The sequence below is a fragment of the Artemia franciscana genome, chromosome 17 (genome assembly GCF_032884065.1).
Source record: "Artemia franciscana chromosome 17, ASM3288406v1, whole genome shotgun sequence".
In the NCBI taxonomy this organism is placed as follows: domain Eukaryota; kingdom Metazoa; phylum Arthropoda; class Branchiopoda; order Anostraca; family Artemiidae; genus Artemia; species Artemia franciscana.
In genome coordinates, this window is record NC_088879.1 from 42,074,519 (window position 1) to 42,099,995 (window position 25,477).

The window sequence follows — 25,477 nt, forward strand, 5'->3', positions numbered from 1 at the left end:
AAGCAAAAATACTTTTGGGGCTGACGCTACAAAAGAAAATCAATTTTATAAAGAATGAAAACCACTAATATCCTAAAAAAAATTTGATTGTTGGAATGACTTAGGCCCTGAAGCCTACTGATTGAAGCCTACATGGATTGTTTAGACGCTGAATGCAGCATGTTCTTCACATAAAGTAAAAAAAAAAAAAAATCTGGAAAAACAACAAGCAATCGACAGCTGCCAACTGATCATACAAGAATAAAAGTGTTTGTCACTAATAAATTTAAATCATTAACATTTACGTTTGTTAATTTTCCTATAATTTTAATATAAATAAGGCATTAATATATTTTATGCAGCTTGGTATCATAGCTTTGCTATAAAATTTAAGAAAAAACCAAAAAAAAAAAAAAAAAAAAAAAAAAAAAAAAAAAAAAAAAAAAAAAAAATCAGACGAATTTCTAGCAATCATCCTTATCAGAAAAATTCAGATCATCAGAAATTCATAAAAATACAGAGTAATATTGTGAAAAATTCAGACGAATTCTTGGAAGCCATCCTTATCATCTTTATCGTTTTTCATCCTTACGCGTTTTGGAATTGTTTTCTAGACCTAATTTCTATAATTCAACTTTTTATAATATTTTGTTTGAGCATATTAGTTCTCTTTAATGCTAGGAAGCAGCTTTCGGCAATGCCCCTACTATCTGCCTAACTAAATTATATTTCACTTGAAAAAAATCTATCAAAACTGAGTCTCTATCCTCTCTTTAAAATGGACAAATTGTGAAGATTACAGGTTCGTAGACCTTGGTATATTGCCTGCTTACTAGCACAAAAGAAGATTTATATACTAAAAATAACATCCTAAAAAGTTGAATTATACAAAGCGGATATGTAGACAATGGAAAGTGAAAATTATGAAACGTTGTATATATAAATATGAAAAGAGTAATATTACCTTTAAAAATCGCTGAAAACAGAGCTCCTGGTAGAATTTCGTATCGGGAATTCTCCTTAAGCAGGCCTGTACGCGGGGGGTCTCTAGTGTTTTTTATTTTATTTATTTAGTATTATTATTATTATTGTATTTATTTATTATATTCTTAGTACTTTTTATTTTTCAGACTTTCCATCTTTACCGAACGTTTTTTGATCCCCTCTAATTTCCTGCTACCAATGGTCACTACTAGTAACCAATATGGTAGTCACTGTTACCAATAGTCACTGTAGTCTAGCTGTAGCCCGTGGTTTCTGTTGCTACGATTATTGAAATTATGTTTAGACAATTACGTTGGGTGAGAGACAAGGCTACGGGTGCTTCTGATGTGAGGTTGAATTTTCAGAGTGAAGTTTTGTTATTTTTTGAGTGGAGGTAGTTCGAATGTTTGTTTGGTTAGAGGGGCGGATTCCCGGTGTTTCGAGCCTTTTTGTAAGTTGTTAAATTGGAGTTTATTTTTGGGGTGTAGGACGTAGGAAAGGAAAAAGAAGAGAGACAATTATTTCTTTCTTTTTTGTTATTTGTTTTACTTTTGGAAGAAAAATTAAAATCATTGTTGGATTTGATATTGATTTAGTTCTATTTATATAATGGGATCCTAGACAGCTTTTTACTTCCCGAGTGATAGGATTCCTGTTGTCTTTATGTATTAAATTGTATTTATTTTGTTTGTATCAAAACGGTTGAGGCCTATATTTATTGCTTTTTGAAGCATTTACTTCTAGAAAATCTTCTTTCCAGGTGTCCTTACTGTTACACGAATATTGTAGCGTCTCTGTCCATACAAATTCAGGACTGGCGACATCTAAGAAGAGGTCGGTCCACTGGAGGTAGCTCAACTAGTTTAATTGATAAGAAGGATAGAAGGAGGCGAAATTCCAACCAATCAGGTAAGTTGTTTTCTAAGCTCAAATTAATTTGGCTGGAATCGGATATCATAGAAGACATCCATTTTATTATCAGGATTTTCTCTGTCTCCTTTCTTATAAATTTGTTTTTTCTCTTTTGCAGAACTTTATATATATATAGTTTATATATAGTTCAATGATAAAAGGATAAAGCTAAATCTAAGCTATCGAATGATATAAAATTTGTTTCTTTCGTTGAAGCATGAAGACCAAGAAAAAGGATTGAAAATTTTAATTATGTCGCTACTATCCAGTTGGCTGAAAAAAAAGTATTGCCAAAAACGAGAAAGAAAATAAATAAAAAAAGAGAGATGGGTAGTTTTAACTCTACGCTAACAAACAGTATAAAAAATTGTTTGTTTTTTTTTCGTTGAAAAAATGAACACTGGCTTAAAAAAAATTAAAATCCAGCAAAACAAAAAAAAGAAGCAAAAATAAACAGACAAAACAGATAGATATAGCCAAATCTAAGCTTTGGAATAATAACGAAATTATCTTCTTTCGTTGAAACATTAAGATGGTATATGGATAAACAGATGGATAAAACTAAATATAAGCTGTCAAAAGATATAATTTTTATTTTTCGTTGAAAAATGAAGACGGTACGCCGGCTAAAAAAAGCCAAAAATCACCAAAAAATAGATGGGTATGGCTAAACCTAAGCTATAGAATGATATCGAAATCATTTCCGTTTGTCGAAACGCCAAGACAGTACTCTGGATGAAAAAAAGGAAAAAATCCAAAAATAGAAAAATAAACAAATCTTAAATGCCTTGATTTCAGCCTTTTCGATTCTGTTAATTTAATTAAAATTTCGTCTAATATTTTGTATTGCATTACCGAGTCTGACTTAGTTAAATTCATTAAAAATTCAAAAGTTCCCTATTGTAAAATACGACTCATTTTATTCCCTGGATCCTTGGTGAATCGGATGCATTCTCAACAGTATTTTTTTTTTTTACAATTTGATTGTGTTTTCCAAAATTTTATAGATTAATTCAATTTATTCTGATTTTTTCTAACTTATTTCTTAAGTACTTGCCCGGGCTCTTAAGTTTCTTAAGTTTCTTAGTTTCTTAAGTACTCTCTTGTTTTGAACTATAGAACATGTCGGTACTATCAAAACTTAAAGAGTAAGACCTAATCTACTTCAATTTTAGGGTGTCGAACCTGGTTCTGGTAGAAAAAAAAACTTCCACAAATCTTGTAGATTAATTCAGTATATTCTGATTTTTTTAACTTATTTCTTAAATATTCCATAAGTAATAAAGTAATTAAGTAGTTTCTTAAGTACTCTCTTGTTTTGAACTATAGAACCTGTCGGTTCTATCAAAACTTAAAGAATAGACCTAATCCACTACAATTTCAAGTTGTCAAATCTGGTTTGGTAGAACAAAAAACGCAGCCAAAGGAGCCGAAATCTAGGATATTCGGATTTATTGGCGCATATTTGGCTCGTTTCTTTTCGTTTGTTTACTAAATGAGTCGTGTATTTTCCTAGGTCTGACTAATTTTGAACACCGATTCTTGGGTCTCTTAGTATTAGATTCCTTTTCGGATCAGAGTTGAAAAGTTTGTTTCTCTAGTTGGTGAAACTGTTGAAAAGAAATACAAGTTTTATAATTATGCAGTAATTTTATGCATTACCGGAACTCTTGATTTATGTATTTATCTAAATAGCTAAATCGAATTTATCGTATTTATCTAAATACCGAAGATCTTCTAGGAATGCTTCGAAGGAAGTTCATAATTCGACCTGTCAGCCAAATTTCCCGCAACGACGTCAGTCGATAGTGTTTACTCGATATTGATTTTGCTCGGCCGTCATTCGTGAGGCTTCAGCTTGATACTTACCACGGTTTTAGACTTGGTTTTTTAGTTGTATACATAAAGCAATTACTAGTTTTTCTAATTTTGAGTAATCTTAGGCACCGATTTTGGGGGCCACCAACATTGGGCTAATTTCTTTTCCGGGTCAGAATTGAAGAATTACTTCCCCTGACTGACGGAATTGTATTTAAAGTAAATGAAACTTTCCGAATGTACACTGATAAAAACACACTATCGAATACACATAATACACAGTAATTTTATGCATTACTGGAACTCTTGATTTATGTATTTGTCTAAATAGCTATTTGTTTTCGACAAGAAAATCTTCTTGGAATGCTTCGAAGGAAGATTTCAAATAGACATATCAGCCGAATTTCCCGCAACAACTCGATATCAATAGTGTTTGTTCGATATCGATTTTGCTCAACCGTCATTCGTGAGATTTCAGCTTAGTTTCAAGTTTTATACACTTATTTTTTTTTTCATTGTATACATAAAGTAGTTTATGAGTATTTTTGAGTAAGGCATCAATCTCTGGGGCCACCAACATTCGACTAATCTTTTTCCGGATCAGAATTTAAGAATTACTTCCCTGGCCGATGAAATTGTATTTAAAATAAATAAAACTTTCCAATTGCACACTGATAAAAATATACTATCGAACTCTTTTACAAAAATCTTTTTACAAATTTTTTTTTTTTTTTTACAAAATCGCAACTGAAGAAATGAAGATCAAAGATTGGGTTTTTATAAAGCCGACAAAAATGCTGGATGACCAAAGCAAAAATTTTGGGACGGCTACCGCCTTCCTTCTTCGGCGTTGTCACGGAAATTATAAGAAAATGCCAAAATATGGATGAACAAAGCAAAAATTTTGGGACAACTGCCGCCTTCCTTCTTCTGTGTTGTCACAGAAATTATAAGAAAATGTCAAAAATCTGGAAGAACAAGGCAAAAATTTTGGAATGACTAACGCCTTCCTTCTTCGGCGTTTTTACAGAAATTGTAAGAAAATTCACAAGCAAAAATTTTGGGACGACTACCGTCGTCCTTCTTCGGGGTTGTCATAGAAATTATAAGAAAATGCTAAAAATGTTGACGAACGAAGCAAAAATTTTGGGACGACTACCGCCTGCCCTCTTCAATTGTCACAGAAATTATAAGAAAATTCCAAAAATGTGGACGAACAAAGCAAAAATTTTGGGACGACTACAGCCTTCCTTCTTTTGTGTTGTCACGGAAATTACAAGAAAATGTCAAAAATCTGGAAGAACAAGGCAAAAATTTTGGAATGACTAACGCCTTCCTTCTTCGGCGTTTTTACAGAAATTGTAAGAAAATTCACAAGCAAAAATTTTGGGACGACTACCGTCGTCCTTCTTCAATTGTCACAGAAATTATAAGAAAATTCCAAAAATGTGGACGAACAAAGCAAAAATTTTGGGACGACTACCGCCTTCCTTCTTTTGTGTTGTCACAGAAATTACAAGAAAATGCCAAAATGTGGACGAGACGACTCGGATAAAACCAAACTGACAAAACGAAACAACACGGAAAGCCAATAGAAAAAAGAAATTAAAGCCAAAATTGAAAGAATTAAAAAACCAAGCACTACGGAAAGTCAACAAAAATAACAAACAAATAAAATTCAAAATTAACAAAATTGTACACTTTAAAAACCCGATTTCAAGAGCGAGCCAATTACCAATATATACGAATAACAAGTTCAAAACTCTAATTCCATACTACTGAATGACTGATTAAGGAAAATTCTTTTAATTCTTCAAGCGAATGAACGTAATTTAGCTACTTAAGGAAGCTACGACCATATTCTGTCTATTTTAATCAGTGCTTCTTGTGTGCAAGCTCTTTTGGATCTGAGGGGTGAGCGACCCGTCTCATTTTGTGGTTGTGAAATAGGGTTTATATAGGTTTTAGATACAGGGTTTATCTCAGGGACGAATAGACTATCAGCTTTTCGTTTAATAAAATTAAAATGCAAATGACTATTTCTTATTTCACCAGTATCTCTGTTCAGAGGTGTTTCTATTCCCAGCTATTGCTATTTCCAGTATCAGCATTTCTTCAATTTCTTCATCGACTGAATTTCAAATAAACACGTCTTTTGGTCGGTTGTACTCGACATTAATTGTCTTTTGACATCGTCGGTCGACCTTCTTCGGTCGGATTTTAGCTTAATGCTGATCCATCCATTTTATCTCCTAAATTTTTAATAATTTTAGGCACAGACTCCCTGGGTCAACATTATTCTGTTTATTTCCTTTCTGGCTCAGAGTTAAAAAAAATTACTTCCCCAACCAGGGAGACTGTTGAAAGTAAAACCAAATTTCCCGTTTATGCAGTGATAAAATATTTACTCTTTTTTTTATGTGTAAAGACTATCTAAAATAAAGACCTTTTTTTTAGAGGGAAATTTTCTAGGAAAGTCGAGCTTCAGATAACGACATTACTTGGTCGTTTTCACTCGATATCATTCTTCGAATGACATCGATATCGATATCCATTCATTTAATTATTTTTTTTTTAATATTTGCTTAAAGCATCCAATGAGTTTGCATGAATTTTTTAATAATCTTAAGCACTGATTCCTGGAGCTACCAATTTTGGTTCATTTTCTTTCCGGACTGTCTGAGCTTTTTTTTATGTGCGTGGGCTATCCAAAATAAAGACCTCTTTTTTAGAGGGAAATCTTCTCGGGGAATCGATGTTCAAATAACTATGTCGCTGGGTCATTTTCATTCCACGTCAGTCTTTGGTTGATATCGATTTTGCTCGACAATATTTATCAGATTTTAAGTTAATACTGATACTTCGACTTAATGGAAGTTACAGAGTTATGTGTTTTTTTTTCGAATATATTCATTAAGCAATTACTGAGCTTCCCTGTATTTTTAATAACCTTAAGCCCCGGTTCCTGCGGCCACCTACACTCGGTTCATTTTCTTTTCGGATCAGAATTGAAAAATATGTTTCCCGAGTCCGTGAATCTGTGTTTAAAGTACATAAAACTTTATGCAGTGATAAAAATTCAATATCTGGGTTGTTTAAGCGTGTATGCTATCTGAAATAAAGATCTGTTTTTGGAAAGGAAACCATCTAGCAAAGCCGAACTTTAAACAACGATGTCGCTTCGTCGTTTTCCTTCGACATCAATCTTCGCGTGAAAGCAAATTTGCTCGAGCGTCCTCGGTCAGACTTAGCTTAATACTGATATTCTATCACAGTTCTTCAGGTATGAAGAACTGCACATGTACATCAGGCAACCAGTAATTTTTTCTAATTTCTAATTTCTGATCATCATCATCTAATTTCTAATCATGTACATCAGGCAACCAGTAAATTTTTCTAATTTCCAATTTCTGAATAGGCACCGATTCTGGTTTCTGTAGTGTAGTATCCATATTTTTCTAATTTATGAATAATTTCTAATTTCTGAATAGGCACCGATTCTGGTTTCTGTAGTGAAGAGACCACATTTTTCTACTTTCTGAACAAATTCTTATTTCTTTCTGAATAGGCACCGATTCTGGTTTCCGTAGTGTAGAGAACACATTTTTCTAATTTCTGAATAATTACTGATTTTTAATTTCTGAATAGGCACCGATTCTGGTTTCTGTAGTGTAGAAAACACAGCAAAAGGCCATCGTCGCTGCGATAGTGAAGGGGCCAAAAGTATATGTTCCGACTCGTCTTTAGCAAGGAGACCCAGGAGTATAAGTGACTGTTTAGACCGACTCGTTGAACAAGTACCTGACCGAGAGGAACAGGTAATGAATTTCCAAATAATTAGAAATGGTGAACAAATAAATGTTCAAAGGGGGATAAATCCATTTAATTAGACAGTGAAAAAACAGGTGCAAAAGTCTAGATATTTCGATCGCTTCTACAACGACTGTCATCAGTAGAAATACTAAAATAATAAAATTGAACTAAAACTTGTACACAATATATTTACTAGCAATATAATAAAAATAATAACAATAATAATAAACAAAAAAAAAACTGTATAACAGAAAGGCAGAGAACTAGGTCAAAGCGACTCTCAGAAGTTAAATCCTAAAAATGTAGGTATTAGATGTAAAATCGGGCTATATAAAAATAAGATTTAAAGACCGCGACGATCATTTGGTAAATTATTTGTAGGGTGCATAAAAATACAACAAAAGACAAGATTAATTTCAGTTTTTTTCGTTTCCTGCACTGAAAAACATTTTAATGTTAAAGCTGATTCTAAACATGCATGTATAGATAATAAATATGCATCAATGCTACTAAATATTTGTCGTTACTAAATATGTATCGTTATGTTTCGTAAGTCAAAAGACAAGATTAATTTCAGCTTTTTTTCGTTTCCTGCACTGAAAAAGATTTTAATGGTAAAGCCGATTCTAAACATAGATAATAAATATGCATCATTGTTACTAAATATTTATCGTTGCTAAATGTGTATCGTTGTTTCGACTTACCAACTAGATGAACTGTGAATAGACAAATATGATATATATATACATATATATGATATATATATATATATATATATATATATATATATATATATATATATATATATATATATATATATATTTATAGACAAATATATATAACAAAAAGAATAAACCAATCAACTGGTCCTTTAAAATAATAACAGAAAATAGAGTAAGTCCTTCTGAACCATATCGCGAAAGTGTGAAGACAAGTTATAGTATGACATAATCTAGCGTACGTCGCCTGAACGCTAGGATCCTAAATGAATAATCTGATTGATTTCTTATTTTCCTTCTTTTTTTTTATTAAGTGACGAACACGCAATCGAATCTAGCCTAGACCCTCAATCTTCTTTCTTCTTTCAAAATTCTTTCAAGTCTTACAATATCTTTCAATTCAAGACTATATTCTTTCAATCTTCCCATACATAACTTCGAAGACCACACTGCCTTTCCATGACGAAAGTAAAACAGTTCAAAATAGGGATGAAACCTTTTTATTGACAGTGAACAGATATAAAATTTAACTGGATATTTCGAACACATATACAGTGTTCATCATCAGCAGTAAAACTCTGAGTTTTACTGCTGATGATGAACACTGTATATGTGTTCGAAATATCCAGTTAAATTTTATATCTGTTCACTGTCAATAAAAAGGTTTCATCCCTATTTTGAACTGTTTTACCTTCTTCAATCTTCCCTATATTTTTCTTTTCATTCTCCTGTTTTTTGGGAGTTTAAACCAACGTATCTTGCTCGCGGAAATGAACTTCTGTGTACGCGTCTATCTGCATGTTAATACCATCTGCCATCTACATGTACTGCCATCTACATACTACCATCTGCATGTTAATGTCGTCAATGCCCTTGTTTGAAGCTACCTTGTTTTTCTTTGTGATATCTAAACTGAGGAATGTATTATTTTTCTAGAATCCACGCCTGCATCAACCAATAACAGTTCCATTCATAAGTCCGTTAGTTGTTCGACGTGAACTGGAGTATGTCCTCAGGCACGAGGGAGACGACACATTATCTAGTCCTGGTTTTGTTGATGAACATGGCGTTATTTATTGGAACATGGTAAATTTTGCTTGGTTCTTATTTGGGGCATGCGAATGTGTTACCTGAGAGACATAAGACAGAAATTCCATTGTATTGATTGAGCATTCTTATTGTATTATCCTCTCTCTCTCTCTCTCTTCCCCTCTCCCTCCCCTCCTTACCTCCTTTACTTGCTCTCGTTTTTATCCCCTTTTGGTCTCCAAATGTCTAGGAAAGAATACGTAGGAAGTTGTAGATTCTGCTAACAAATGTCTTAGGTAGGCTATTTTGTCTCTGCGAAATTAGAGCTTTAGATATTCTAACAAATAAATTACGTATCAAAATTATACAGTAATTCAACAATTTCAATAGATTTATGGTCATAATTATCTGGACTTTCTATCAAAACCTAGCTCTTTTTATTAATGACTTTTGTATAATGCCCTGACATATTTACGTTGGTTCCCAGAGTTCAATCGACTGATATCTGGGGCATTTCTCATAATTAGAGTGGAGGGGAATTTTCTAGCGCTTTTTTACCTTAATTTTGTCTCACTTTTTATAGATCTGGTATTTTGAGCGAGTCGGCCTACAATCTCACATGCCCAAACTCTGTCTGGGTTCGAAGGTATTTTGTGTTGAGTCTGGTGATTCGGACAGTGAAGACGAAAGGCGGCAGTCAACAGTCAGTGTCCACTGCAAGTGGGACAACTTGAGGATACATGAAGAAGTATGTTCATACTTGTCAAATATTGACTCTTTTAAGATAAAGATTGTACTACATAGAGTGTAGATTAAAACGCTTGAGATCTAAAAGTTCGGTAATTTTGTGGTAATTTTTGCCAACTCGGCGGTAGACAACTTGCGAATACATGAAGAAGTATGTTCCTACTTGCCATATATTGACTCGTTTAAAATAAAGATTGTACTATATAGAGTGTAGATTAAAACGCTTGAGGTCTGAGAGTTCGGTAATTTTGTGGCAATGTTTGGCAACTCGGCGGCAGACAACTTGCGAATACATAAAGAAGTATGTTCATACTTGCCATATATTGAATTGTTTAAAATAAAGGTTGTACTACATAGAGTGTAGATTAAAACGCTTGAGATCTGGGAATTCGGTAATTTTGTGGCAATATTTGCCAACTCGGCGGCAGACCATTCGCGAATACATAAAGAAGTATGTTCATACTTGTCATATATTGACTCTTTTAAGATAAAGATTGTACTATATAGAGTGTAGATTAGAATGCTTGAGATATGAGAGCTCGGCAATTTTGTGGGAATGTTTGCCAACTCAGCAGCAGACAACTCGTAAATACATGAAGAAATATGTTTATACCTGCCATGTATTGGCTCATCTAAAATAAAGGTTGGTCTACATAGATTATAAATTCAAACTCTGATATATGTAAAAAAAAAAGAAGAAGGAATGAAACTGTTAGCTTCTGTTAATACCTCGATCACGTTTAATGATGATGTTTTTATTCATGATCCGTCTATCAGCATGTATTTCCATCTTGGAGTATTAGTACTTGTGAAGTCAAGATAAGCTGCATGACAAGATTGGTAGCGTAAACAAAAACCACCGGTAACAGCTATTACTTAAAGTACCAAGGACAGTGAAAATAAAATCTGATTCTTTGGTTTGTTAAGTGCAAACTTAACTAACCTTAAAACTTAACATATATATAACATAAACTTATCATATATATAACTTAACTTATATATAACAAACTTTATATATGACATAACTTTATATATAACTTATATATAACAAACTTAACATACATATAACAAACCTTATATATAACATATATATGTTAGAGGAATAAACCAGGAATTCAATTTTTAGCGAAAAGACCTTTGTATGTACCTCTGCAGTTTTCTAGTAGTAATGGGTGAAAAAAAAAGAAGAAAATGTGCGTGAAAAATCAGCAAAAAATAATGGCACTAAACAACTGAAGAGGTTATTACTTTAGTAACATCATTTTTTTTTAGTGTAAAAAAAGAAAAAAAATACTTATTGGTTTCACGTATTTATTTCCAGGGTTTAATATGTTACTTTAGTAACATCATTTTTCTTTTCAATGGAAAAAAAAGAAAAAAAAGTTTTACTTCTTAGTTTCACGTATTTATTTCCAGGGTTTAATGTGTTACTTTAGTTACTTTAGTAACATCATTTTTTTTTTCAATGGAAAAAAGAAAAAAAAGTTTTACTTATTAGTTTCACTTGTTTATTTCCAGGGTTGAACGTGTTATTTTAGTTACTTTAGTAACATCATTTTTTTCAATGGAAAAAAAGAAAAAAAGTTTTACTTATTAGTTCTACTTAATTATTTTCAGGGTTTAACATGTTACTTTAGTTACTTTAGTAACATCGTTTCTTTTTCAATGGAAAAAAAGAAAAAAAAGTTTTACTTATTAGGTTTACGTATTTGTTTCCAGGGTTTAACGTTGCAACACTGAGGAAAATGTCGTACAGCCTCAAAAACGTCATGATTTTGAAACAACCAAAAAAATATTTAAACATTGTGGTATTCAGGTATAAATAGACCTAAGATAGATTCGAGGGGGGGGGGGGGGGGGGTTAAAAAAGGTGTTCTTTTATGTCTTTGTTGCTTTGAGGTGAGGAGAGGGGAGGGGGTTAGTATTGATGAGCGATGGAGAGTAAATTTGATGCAATTTTTTCTTTTGTATTTTCATTTACCTGTTATTATTTTTAATTCAGTTAGATTTAATTAATTATTTTATTTTAAAGGTTAGTACTTATGTGGATTTTCACGCGACCGCAAACTCTCTTAGGTTTTTCTTTGCTATTTTTGTTTATTTATTTATGAATTTCAAAAGCAAACATTTGGACTTTTTGTAACTTTATCAGTGATGTTTTCACATTATATTGCAATTGCGACAACATATCAATTTAAGGCCACTTCTCGTGTTGGAAAGAATTCATTTCATTGGATCATAAAGACTACTGTGTAAGGAAGAGGTTTATTTTGGGAAGAAGAATTGTGAAGGGACACAACCAAGTGGCATATACGTTTGTCATGCAGTCAGTATCCCAACAAGAAAACAAATTTAGAAGGAAGAAATGTAGGATTTTTCTATGGATAAAGTTAAATAATAGAGTTTATGATACATATCTTTTCATATATTTTTATATCTGTTACATACGTAGCTTTAAAATGCTTTTTAGGCTGAAGGATGTATTAAGTTGAATTAAGGAGTTGAAATTTGTCTGTACGAAAAGCAGTGTTTTACGATATCCGCTGGCACTAACAGGAACCATGAAATATTATTTGTGGTTTATTAGTCTTTGTTGTAATTAATTTTTTCGTCCTATAGAACGTCTGTCCATTATACCAACTGTGGAAACGCTGTAACATTCCATTGGTGTCAACTGACCAAATAGATGAGGAATTCATTGAAAAGAAACAGTGAGTAGAAGCCCTTGCTACTCTAGACTTTGCTTCTCATTAAAAATAGCTTCTCATTAAAAATAAAAATAAAAAATGCTTCTCATTAAAAATAGCCACATGCCCTTGCTACTCTAGACTTTGATATCCCATTAAAAATAGCCACATGCCTGCACACTGAGGGAAGAACTTTTTCACTCTGAAATTACCCGGAAGACTCCCATCCGTCCCCTCCTATCAATATTAACCTCATTATGCCCTTCTGCGTAAGGCTATAAAACGTGACGTGCGCTTTTAAGTTTTAAGCATAAGGATATGCATATATACCAGTATGTACGTACATATAGGAGGTGTATACATATAAACAGGATGTGATGAAATCTGGAGAGTATGTTGAAATTGTCATATTTTTGCAAAAATATCTAGTTAGTTTTAAGTTCTACATCCTTACCTATCGATTTACCCCTAAATTTTGTATCTAACAATTTTAAACTTATAAAATAATCACCGAAAATCTTTTGCTGTGTTGTTTTAAAGGAAGATTAGTAGGGACAATATACGATCTGTTCAGAGTGCTAGAATAGGTTTGAAAATAAATGTTAAGAAGAGTAAGTGTCTAAGGCTAGGAATAAGTGAAGATGAAAAGGTGACGTTGGGTAACGAAAAGGTTGAACAGGTGGACAGCTTCACTTACCTTGGTAGTATTATTGTTAAAGACGGTGGGAGCAGCTCAGGGTGTTTTTTTTTTACAGTTAAAATTTTTTTAGAAGAATAGGAAGATAAGTCTGGAAACCAAGATTAGAATATTGGAAGCTACAGTTATGACAGTGGTAAAATATGACTCTGAAGCATGTGCCCTCCGAAAAGCGGCTGAAGATTTGCTAGATGTTTTCCGGAGAAATTGCCTACGGATTGTTCTGGGTACCCAGCCTACTGGCCGCATTTCAAACAGTAGACTGTACGAAAAGTATGGCTCAATCCCGCTTTCTACGGCTATAATGAGAGAAAGGATGAGATGGCTAGGGAAAGTTCTGTAGATGAAGGATTACAAATTACCAAAGACTATTCTTTTCGATCAACCGTCTAGGGCTAAATGGAAAGCAGATCGTTCTTGGCTGGGGATATCATAAAGAAAGGTTTAAAGGAAATGAGAACTTCCTTGGAAAGTGTAAAGAGGGAAGCTTTAAACCGATTAGGATGGAGGAGGAGCATGGGTAGTTGTGTTGGCCTCAGGTGGCTTGGTGCTGAGGGGAGTTATTAGTAGTAGTAGTAGTAAATACACTCACAAAAACACTCATTTACATCTTCTCCATCTACATTATATATCTAGAGGAATCCCTTGTCGAAGTGAGGACACCTCTGCGTGTTTTTGGCCGGCTGGTTTTTTTATTCTTGTAAATCCGATAAAATTTTGCGATGGGCATCTGATGGGCAAATAATTTAAGGCAATATGCTCAGACGTATGGAAATATCAAATTTGACCTTTAGACGTAGCAGCGATGACACATTAACATGCAAGTATTATAAAGCTTACATAGTTTGTTTTAATCAAGGGAGTTAATTAATTACGTAACAATAATCATGTGCACGTGTTAATCAGTTTTGATTTTCAGAACTTTACATATAGCTACCTTCAAGGCCATATCTAGAGGGGGGAGGGGTGGTACCGGTCTACCCCCTGCCCGAAATTTCTGTCTGACTTGTAAAAAAGTTACAAAAATGCATATAAACAAATTTTTGTTTATTCTGCAAAGTTTCTCGTTACCGAACAAAAATAACCCCTTGAAACAAATATTCTGGATACGGCCTTGGCTACCTTGAAATATGCCTTTCAGGAACCAATCTGAGCATCTGGTATTTAATAAAGTTCTTGAAACATTCTTAAATCAACTTTAATTGAAATCAAAAGCTGTTCAAAGTTAAGAGTCAATCAATACTTTGACGCAAAAACTAACTGCTGTAATGACAAATTCTTACATTATTTCATTAAGTGTAGCTGTGATTAATGGATTTTATTTCTGTTTAATACTTGGATTTGTTATTAATTGAATTTTCCCTTGTTTTACTGTTGTTTTTTTTTTTTTTTTTTTTTTTTCTGAGGTCGCTTTTCGACATCGAAGTCGTTGAGATCTCTTCTATGGACATTGACCGCTCATCGTTTTTGGCCTTTAAGGCTAGTGTTAATATTATTTCATTACTTCTTCATTTTTCTCGTGCAATTCATATTTTTGCTTCTAGCTAGTGCTTTTTTCTTTCTTTTTGAAGACATAAAAAAAAAAAATCTAAAGAAAATACAAACCCATTTGGCTCGTGGGAAGTGCAAATGCTCGAGCTGCCTGTTCCCAGCAATTTATGGCCTACAGGCTGGCCGGTACGAATACCGGCCATACTCTTCTTGCTCGCTCTAGCTCTCACATTCGTCCTTTTTTGTGTCTTTCTTTGTTTTGAACAATTTGCGTAAATGTGCCATCTATATGTTCTAAATTTTGGGAGAAATGAAAATACATTGAAGCTCACTGTTGTACAGATTCTTGATTTTGCCGTCATTTGAAAAAGAATCATAGATCATTGTGAAAATGAACTAGGAAATACTTGGAAAGTCCAATTGATATTGGTTTTAGTAAAATTGAATATCATTCAATGTACTTCGAGTCTTTTATAAGAATAGTATTCATATTATTGTACTACAATGGCTGCTCTTAGCCTAATATTATTATTATATAATTATAATAATTATATTTATTATATTATTATTATTTTCGAATTTTAGAGCACAACAAAATGTGATCCTTGTTAAAAATTAGCTTAAATTTCAAAGGCGTTTGAGAGTTATAAAGTATTTATAATTCTTAGAGTATTTATAAGAGGGTATTTATAAAGGTCTATTATGAATAATTTTCACAAAGAAAATGTAAAGTAGACAGAGAATGTTTTCTACAAAATTTGAAGAAATTATTGAATGAGGTGATTATTCACATATTTGATTTCAAATGATTACGTTTAAATATTTAATGGATCTTTGTAGCAGCTTTTACTAGTCCAAACTCCATCTTTTGAGTTCCTTTTTTTTATTGAACTCGTCTTTTTTGTTAATGTTGTTGTTATTGTTTTTGTTAATGTTTTTGTTATTGCTACTGATTTATGACGCTACCAGTCCTATTTAAGATAAAAGTCTAGTTAAGTTCAGAGACAGATAACTTTCTAATTCTTCGAAAACAGGTACATTTTGAAAGAAAATTTTATTTGAAGAAAATCAAGCTGTATCCAGGTCAAGCTAACAACAAAGCTGTATCCAGGAGGGTAGGGGATTTGACCCCTCCCCACCCATAATGTTTGTGTGACTCGTAAAAATGCATCACAAATGTGTATAAATACATTTTGATATGTTTTATAAAGTGTTTTTTTTTGTGTGTGAATCCCGTGACAACGATGGAATCGAAGCACTAACCGAAACAGTAGAACTCATTTTCAATTCAAAAGTTTTTATTCCGTAAAACGGATCATCATTTTAAAACAAAATGCTAAAATATTTTTCAAATGACCGTATAAGCTATACGTGGTAACGTTGAGATAATTTGTTAAGTTTCTGGACTTCCGGTAGCTTTTAGCTGGTGCTCCACCTTCGAAAGAAAATTCCAAATACACCACTACTCTCCCCTCTCCCCCCCCAAAAAAAGTCAGTAATTGTTGAAGGTGGTTACGCCAAGTCAAAGGGGCGTTTGTTACCGCTTTGTGCCATAAAATACCAATTTTTGCCGAGATCAGAATGCAGGGAAATATAGATTCTGTGATGGAAAACTAATATGTCATGGTCTAAGACATTTGGGAACCTTTTGGCCCCTTAAGAAATATTTTGGTCCCTCCCTTAAAACACATCTCAAACTGTAAAGACGCTAAATGTCTTTCGTTTTGATTTTGACAGGCAATCTAATACTTTGAGTCACTTGTTTTTGTTTTTTTCTTTGTATTTAATTTATCTTTTCTTATAGTGCTACAGCTCAACCTTGTCTTTTTCGGAAGTGGGAATGGGGAGGAGGATTTATCAATACTTCTTATTAGCTACGACTTCAGAAATTGACGATTTTTTCTCATGTCCTTTCGTCTTGATTTTGACAGGCAATCTAATACTTTGAGTCACTTGTTTTTGTTTTTTTCTTTGTATTTAATTTATCTTTTCTTATAGTGCTACAGCTCAACCTTGTCTTTTTCGGAAGTGGGAATGGGGAGGAGGATTTATCAATACTTCTTATTAGCTACGACTTCAGAAATTGACGATTTTTTCTCATGTCTTTCGTCTGATTTTGACAGGCAATCTAATACTTTGAGTCACTTGTTTTTGTTTTTTTCTTTGTATTTAATTTATCTTTTCTTATAGTGCTACAGCTCAACCTTGTCTTTTTCGGAGTGGGAATGGGAGGAGGATTTATCAATACTTCTTATTAGCTACGACTTCAGAAATTGACGATTTTTTCTCATGTCTTTCGTTTTGATTTTGACAGGCAATCTAATACTTTGAGTCACTTGTTTTTGTTTTTTTTCTTTGTATTTAATTTATCTTTTCTTATAGTGCTACAGCTCAACCTTGTCTTTTTCGGAAGTGGGAATGGGGAGGAGGATTTATCAATACTTCTTATTAGCTACGACTTCAGAAATTGACGATTTTTTCTCATGTCTTTCGTCTTGATTTTGACAGGCAATCTAATACTTTGAGTCACTTGTTTTTGTTTTTTTCTTTGTATTTAATTTATCTTTTCTTATAGTGCTACAGCTCAACCTTGTCTTTTTCGGAAGTGGGAATGGGGAGGAGGATTTATCAATACTTCTTATTAGCTACGACTTCAGAAATTGACGATTTTTTCTCATGTCTTTCGTTTTGATTTTGACAGGCAATCTAATACTTTGAGTCACTTGTTTTTGTTTTTTTCTTTGTATTTAATTTATCTTTTCTTATAGTGCTACAGCTCAACCTTGTCTTTTTCGGAAGTGGGAATGGGGAGGAGGATTTATCAATACTTCTTATTAGCTACGACTTCAGAAATTGACGATTTTTTCTCATGTCTTTCGTTTCGATTTTGACAGGCACTCTAATACTTTGAGTCACTTGTTTTTGTTTTTGTTTTTTGTATTTAATTTATCTTTTCTTATAGTGCTACAGCTCAACCTTGTTTTTTTTTGGAAGTGGGAATGGGGAGGAGGATTTGTTAATACTTCTTATTAGCTACGACTTCAGAAATTGACGATTTTTTCTCATGTCTTTCGTTTTGATTTTGACAGGCAATCTAATACTTTGAGTCACTTGTTTTTGTTTTTTATATTTAATTTATCTTTTCTTATAGTGCTACAGATCAACCTTGTCTTTTTTGGAAGTGGGAATGGGGAGGAGGATTTATTAATACTTCTTATTAGCTACGACTTCAGAAATTGACGATTTTTTCTCATTTACCCTTGATATCTTATTTACTTTGAAAAGAGGGAGAAAATTTTATAAACCGCATTTTTAGAAAATTATAGGGATGGTTTTAACAAGCCTTCTCAGTGGTGCATAACCCTCTATAAGAATATCACCAAAAACAGAAGATATCCCTTAAAAAGGAGGATTATATATTGTAAGCACTAGACGATTGGATTACAATTCGACTAATTATTGTAATTCCTTAAAAAAATATATAAAAAACGAATATTACTTTATTGGCTTTGAGAAAAGGGATAAAATCTTATTAACTTCATTTTTTTTTATCTATCATCAATACATGTTTAATGGTTCGGAAATTCAGAACTTTTTCGCAGAAAAATCTTTTAGACGACCCAAGGCCGCAAAAATAATGTTTCATTAAAAGTCATCTTCACTTTATTTATTTATTTTTTTTTTTAATGAAGGGGGTAATATCGCTGTAATTTCAATACTCTAAGACACGACAGTTTGAAATAGTTTGCATCTTCTAAAGGCCTATAGTATATATATATATATATATATATATTATATATATATATATATATATATATATATATATATATATATATATATATATATATATATATATATATATATATATATATATATATTATATATATATATATATATATATATATTATATATATATATATATATATATATATATATATATATATATATATATATATATATATATATATATATATATATATATATATATATATATATATATATATATTATATATTATATATATATATATATATATATATATATATATATATATATATTATATATATATATATATATATATATAATATATATATATTATAATATATATATATATATATATATATATATATAATATATATATATATATATATATATATATATATATATTATATATATATATATATTATATATATATATATATATATATATATATATATATATATAATATATATATATATATATATATATATATATTATATATATATATATATATATATATATTATATATATAATATATATATATATATATATATATATATATATATATATATATATATATATATATATATATATATATATATATATAATATATATATATATATATATATATATATATATATATATATAGATGATAATCCCCACTGATTTACAAATATTATTAAGAAACTGTTTTTCTAGCGTAAAAAGCGAGATATTGAGGAGTAGGCAACCCCCCTCATATACGTAATAATTTCTGTTCGTTTTTACTTTTAATGTTGCTACTTACTTTCAGTTGAAAAAGTTTTTTTTTTATTTAATTTCTGATTGTTTAAAATAATACCCGGAAAACCCGCCCCCCCCCCCCCACACACACTCGGGAAAATCTCCCATGAAAAGATCCTTTAAACAATTCAATCCGATGAAAATTTACCCCCGGACAACTGCCCTTTACATCTCCATATGTAAAATTGAGTCGGTAAAGAGAAATTAAGACAATTAAAAAGAATTTCGTATAGAAATTCTAGAAAATTCCAGTAGTGTTGTCAAATCAGCCCTTGTTGGTATTTAGGAAAGCCAAATTCCTATTGATTCTACTGTTAATTTGTAATTCTCTGCATTTAACCATTCCTTGCTTTACAATTGTGAGCCAATATTAGTTTCTTGGGCTGTTTGGCTTCCAACAGTATTTCATACGAAAATTCCAGCAGTGTTGTCAAATCAGCCCTTGTTGGTATTTAGGAAAGCCAAATTCCTATTGATTCTACTGTTAATCTGTAATTCTCTGCATTTAACCATTCCTTGCTTTACAATTGTGAGCCAATTGGGCTGTTTCTTGGGCTGTTTGGCTTCCAACAGTATTTCATACGAATGATGTAAAAAATATACTTGGAGTAGTTCAGATGAATTTTTCTGAATTTGAGTTCCTTAAAATGACTGATCCGTTTTCTGAATACTTAAAAAAAGCACTTTAAAACTTAATTTCATTTTTAATACAGAACAGTTTGTTAGCATAAATATGCAGAAAGTTTGCCGAATAAAATCAAATATAATTAAGCCTATTGAAAAAAAAAATCATCGAGTGAAGATCGATCGAGCGCTAATAGTAAAAACTGAAGTAATAACTCTTTGTGATTGTCGTGGTTCTTTCTCATAGAATCCATCAAAGCGAACTAATTGAAGATTAACATTTACCAAAGACACATAAAGACAAAATTTCCTATTATTTACAATATTATAGTATAATATTATGTTTATAACTTATTACAACTATATTTATCGAAATAATAATTACAATTCCTGAATAAATGGTAGTTTTCAATTACTAGGCTTTAAAAAAAAACGTGTTTTTCACCTTTTGATTACTATGGGTCATGGTCAGCTCTTTACTTGGTTGCAGCTATAGCTGTTACTGTGAAAAAATTTTGGAGGTACAGGAATATAAGTCTGTAAACCAAGATTAGAATATTAGAAGCTAAAATAATGAAAATGGTCAAGTATGGCTCTGAAACGTGGGGTTGTTGTAGAAAATTTGAAGGGGGGCTCATTCGATTGGAAATTTAAAGTTCTAGTTCCCTTTGAAAGAGTCATAAGTGATTAAAGGGCTGCACTGGGACATAAAATAGGTTGTCCGATTCATAGTTTTGAACGGAAATTGGATCATACAATTAGATTAGTGGATCTTATATTCACTTTGTCGTAACATTTTAAAAATATGAAATAGGGTTCTCCAATGGTGCCCCAGAAAATAGCCTAGAAAAGGAAAATATAATTATTCCAATACTATAGACACTTATTTTGAAATAGCCAACTTACTTACCCTTTCCGTAAAAAAGGTACTAAAAAAAATAGGAAACAATATGACCTTTTATTTGGTTTTGCAATAAAATGCGAAGAAAAATAGCAAACAATATGACATTTTACTGGAATTTATCCGAAACGTGCAAATTTTCCAAAAAAAGAAAATAGAAGTCGACAAAGCGATCATTCAAACATTCTTTGTAAAAAAAAAACTGCATTGAAAAGATTGCACTTGAACTTTCTCTGGGCTATTTGCCAAAAATCATGAAAATATAAAATATAATATCTTGATTAATATAAATCAAGAATATCATTTTAAAGGATTTCTTATAAGCCAATTTAACCAACTTAATTCTAAAATGTATTTCAGAAAATTCTGCATGCTAACTGTAAAAGAAAATACTTCCCCACCTCCTGAATATTTCGTCCAGAAATTTATTCGTTTCACAAATAAATTCTGGGCACTTCCCTATCACATTATGTAATTTTAACTCATGATTATTTTGGACGGGGGGGGGGGTTAAATTATACCTACCACTGATTCTTTTTAGAAAAGTTATTTTAAAATGCAAACTAGGGTGACTTAAGATATTACAATGTTTGGAGAAACAGATAAGAGTATAAAAACATTCTTGTCTCCTATTACTTTTTCCGGAAAAGAATCAATAATTTTTTCTCAATAGATAGGCAAGGAAACCTTTGACCATAACTCTTTTCCACGGTACCAATCTTTAACAACATTTCTATTACCTCGCAGTAACATATTATTTGGGCGGGAAATTTAATTCTTTTCTTTTTCAAATCTTCCATCTCTCGTTAATTAATACATTTTTGATAGATGAACTCAATCAGGTATTTGGCCCTAACTTTACGAGCCATGATCTCCGTTGTATAATTCTCGCTAACGGAGAATTCCAATGCCCCAAAACACCATTCCCCAAACACAAAGTTCAAAGTCCCTTTACCCTCCCCCTCCCACCGCCCTTTAAAAAAAACTTTAAGAAAGTTTTGACTCAATTTGCCAGCCATGGGCAAAACAGGGTATATGCGACGATCAAAAACAAACTGGACTGACTCGGACTCTGACTGTAATAATAAAAAAAAAGTTTTGCAAAAAAAATTTAAGAGCCATGCTAAAACCTAAAACGAGCAGAAATAAAATCATATATTAAAGTAAAAAGAAATTAAAATGAATAATCACAAATAGATAACATATATTTCTATTAATGAATAAATTTTCTTAATGTTAAAAAATTAATAAATTTTCTTAAATATTTATTAATGAATAAATTTTCCGAAAACGAACAGAAGCTAAAATTAATGTTTAAGTGTAACTCACAACGAATAGAATATTACCTCAAATTAGAGTAGGGCTACTGTTTCCTAAAGCACCAAAGGCCAGAGTAATTTGCTTACTGAAAAAAAATTATATTTTGAGCAGTGTCTTTGTATTCTTCATAGCATCAACAACGGTATTGACTGTATACGATCTCTATAATAAAGAATACTTGCTTGGCTTCAGGCGTAAAAAAAGAAAATAAAGTATAACCTCTTGTGAGGATCAAACCTACTAAGCTTCAGTTATTATTGGTTTGCCTCGGGAAAGCTTCAAACATTAGGTGGTTACTTTCAGACTGGTAATTTGTGGTAATTGGACTTACAGACATTTAACGATTATAAGAAGTAAAATTATTGTTTATCATTAATTTCGTTCGTCTGTTGATGAGTCATGACTTTTACAGGTTAGTTTCAGAAATATTGGCTCTTGGGCAATCTGGTGAAGTGGCGGCTGCCATACGCAAATTGATTGATGAGAAAAGTAGCAGACGAGGACGGCTTATAGGACTCTATCGTGATATCCTCTTTCTGGAAATGAAGGCTCTTGGGAGGGAGCATATTGATTTGGGTATGTCTCTTCTTTTTTTGCTCTTTTAGCAAAGTTTTGAAGGGTATAATTTTTTAGCGGAAATGATTAAGCAACTTTGCTGTGTGAAAAGCGACATTTCTGGCTATCTCAGCAAATTTATCAAAAGTAACTTTCAATGAATTAAGAAAAAAAACTTCAAGATATATATACTCTGTTAAAGATTTGGTATTGTATTTCCCTGCTGTCAGTTGAACGATCGAAGCATATTTTTTTGTTTTTAATTTTCTGCCAGAACTTACCTGTTATGTATTACAAATTAACACGTTCTGACGCTGTAAATACTATCTTGAGATATTTTAATAGAATCATATCAACAAAAAAGTTTTTCTACTCTATGCTGTGTTTCTAATATTGTCTGTTTTAATGAATGGAATGAACCAATTTAATAACAATATTTTTGCTGTATCCGTCTTGCGTGATTCAGGGGTGCCAATTTTGGGGAGGGGGGGTGACCTCACAGATTTCCTTCTTCCGCCTAGATTTTAGCAGCCTTTCAGGGTATTTCATTGAAAAATACCTTTTTCTGCATTTAAATTGAGAAAAAAATGGAATGCCCCCTTAGGTTTTAAAAAATATTTCGCCCCACCCCCACACATACACTTTTCGGAATTGCCGCCACTTGCTTGAGTCGTTCCGCCTCAGAAAAAAAGGCAGATGAATTAACTCGGGGTTAATAAACCACTACAAATTATTAAGCCATATTATAATCATTTTATTAAATTTCTTTCGATTTTCTTCTAAACTTTACATTGTGCCAAAGCTATCTTTTTTAGATTCCTTTTGATAAGTTCTATTGCAGTTTTTAAGAGATTGTCTTTTACCTTCTCTTGGATAGGGTCGGTTTATCGTTTGCTATCATAATTTCGTATTTTTGGAAATGTTCTTGCTGAAATTCTCGTCCGGTTAAACCCTCGTTGTTTAACCTAAAACTTGTACCTACAATTTTTTTTCAAGTGATCTATCCGAGATGACTTGTCGCAAAAAAAGACAATTGTTTAGTATAAATTCTGTTGTTTGAAAATTTTCAAATGGATTTCTCGATCCACGTCGGTTATTGGAACTCCACCAAAGCTTGTTTTCCTTCCATAAATTTACCACATTTCGCTTTAAGTGGCGTTCACACGTTTATCTGGATCGACTGCCTAGACGTGCCTAGGCACGTGTTGTACCCTATTTGTCGAGATAGGTTCCGTTACCACAGAAAAGTGCTTTGTTAGGGCTTTGTTATACAAATTACAGCCTAGTGGCTGTTACATATTTCGCTTTAAGTGGCGTTCACACATTTATCTGGCTCGACTGCCTAGACGTGCCTAGGCACGTGTTGTACCCTATTTGTCGAGATAGGTTCCGTTACCACAGAAAAGTGCTTTGTTAGGGCTTTGTTATACAAATTACAGCCTAGTATCCAGTTCCATAATGGTAGTCAAGTATATGTGTTAAGGGATATCTATGTAGAAGGTAAACTAATTAGAAGATAGCGGGCATTTATTAATAAAACATAAAAATATCTTTTTCTTGGAAATGTTGCTTGAATATGAAAGCATTCGTGTATAATAAAGACAAAAAAACAACAACGTAAAACTACAAATGGAGCAGGTAAAAAGAAATTTAATATTTAATGAGGATTACATTATAGACCTTTAGATTATGGAAAAAATTAAATAAATCAAAGGGATTGAAGAGTTAAAATAATAATAAAAAAGGTAATAATAATATTAAGAAAAAGGATAATAAATTTTTGTTTGTACCACAATGCAGTTCAGCTGCAGTAACATGACTTCTTGTAACTCAATCTATTACATTGCACGCTCTGGCTCTAGACTGATTCACACTGAAAATGGTTCTATATTCCCCTCCCCTCAGAAAATACCCCCTCATGCAAAATTGAACAGCCAAAGGTAAGGTATGACAAATAAAACGAGTGAAGAAAGGAAGAGATTTTTTAATATTCTACCTGTATTCTAAAATGTAGGTAGAATATATGGTACAGAATATCCTGTGGTATTTACTTTTGAATTTTTATTTCTGTTAATTTTTTTTTCATATTTTGGGGGTTGGTGTTTGAGTTATCATAGCAGGATCAAAATAAAGCTTAAGGAAAATAACTTGGAAATATATAAATCCTGAAAGGGGTACCCTAATTTAAAAAAAAGGAACCAATCAAAAATGGGGTTTTTTAAGGCCAAACGAGAATGCTGAATAAACAAACCAAGCGAATAGTTTGAGAGGACAACCGCCTCTCTTCCTCAGCGCGAAACGAAATAATATATTCAAGGAAAGTGTCGAAGAAAAAACCAGCAAAACAAAAGTGGAATGTCAATGTGAAAAAAAAAATTCATTGCAAAAAAAACCTAAAAGATGAACAAAATTCAGTAAAACCCAAAAACTATAAGAATAAAAACTAAATACCTAACAACGATAAAGCGAGTCACTCACCAATATCTGCGATTTGCATAGAATCCAAAACATTATGAACTACCATCGACGGATTAGTTGTTATAAGTAGCGACGAAGACCACAGGACTGAACCATGGGTCCTGGTTGAACTTCGTTGAAGTAAGGATGCTATATATATATATATATATATATATATATATATATATATATATATATATATAT

General features: G+C 31.9%; 1 protein-coding gene across 1 annotated transcript in view; it reads left to right on the plus strand.

Moving 5' to 3' along the window:
- The window catches only part of LOC136038254 (DENN domain-containing protein Crag-like), a 150,499-nt gene that overhangs the window by 123,428 nt on the left and 1,594 nt on the right, over nt 1-25,477 (plus strand). The window contains exons 24-29 of the mRNA XM_065721371.1: nt 1,724-1,872; nt 7,342-7,511; nt 9,162-9,311; nt 9,838-10,002; nt 12,621-12,712; nt 22,674-22,837. Coding sequence (XP_065577443.1) covers nt 1,724-1,872; nt 7,342-7,511; nt 9,162-9,311; nt 9,838-10,002; nt 12,621-12,712; nt 22,674-22,837 — 890 coding nt within the window. The remainder of the gene's footprint in view (nt 1-1,723; nt 1,873-7,341; nt 7,512-9,161; nt 9,312-9,837; nt 10,003-12,620; nt 12,713-22,673; nt 22,838-25,477) is intronic.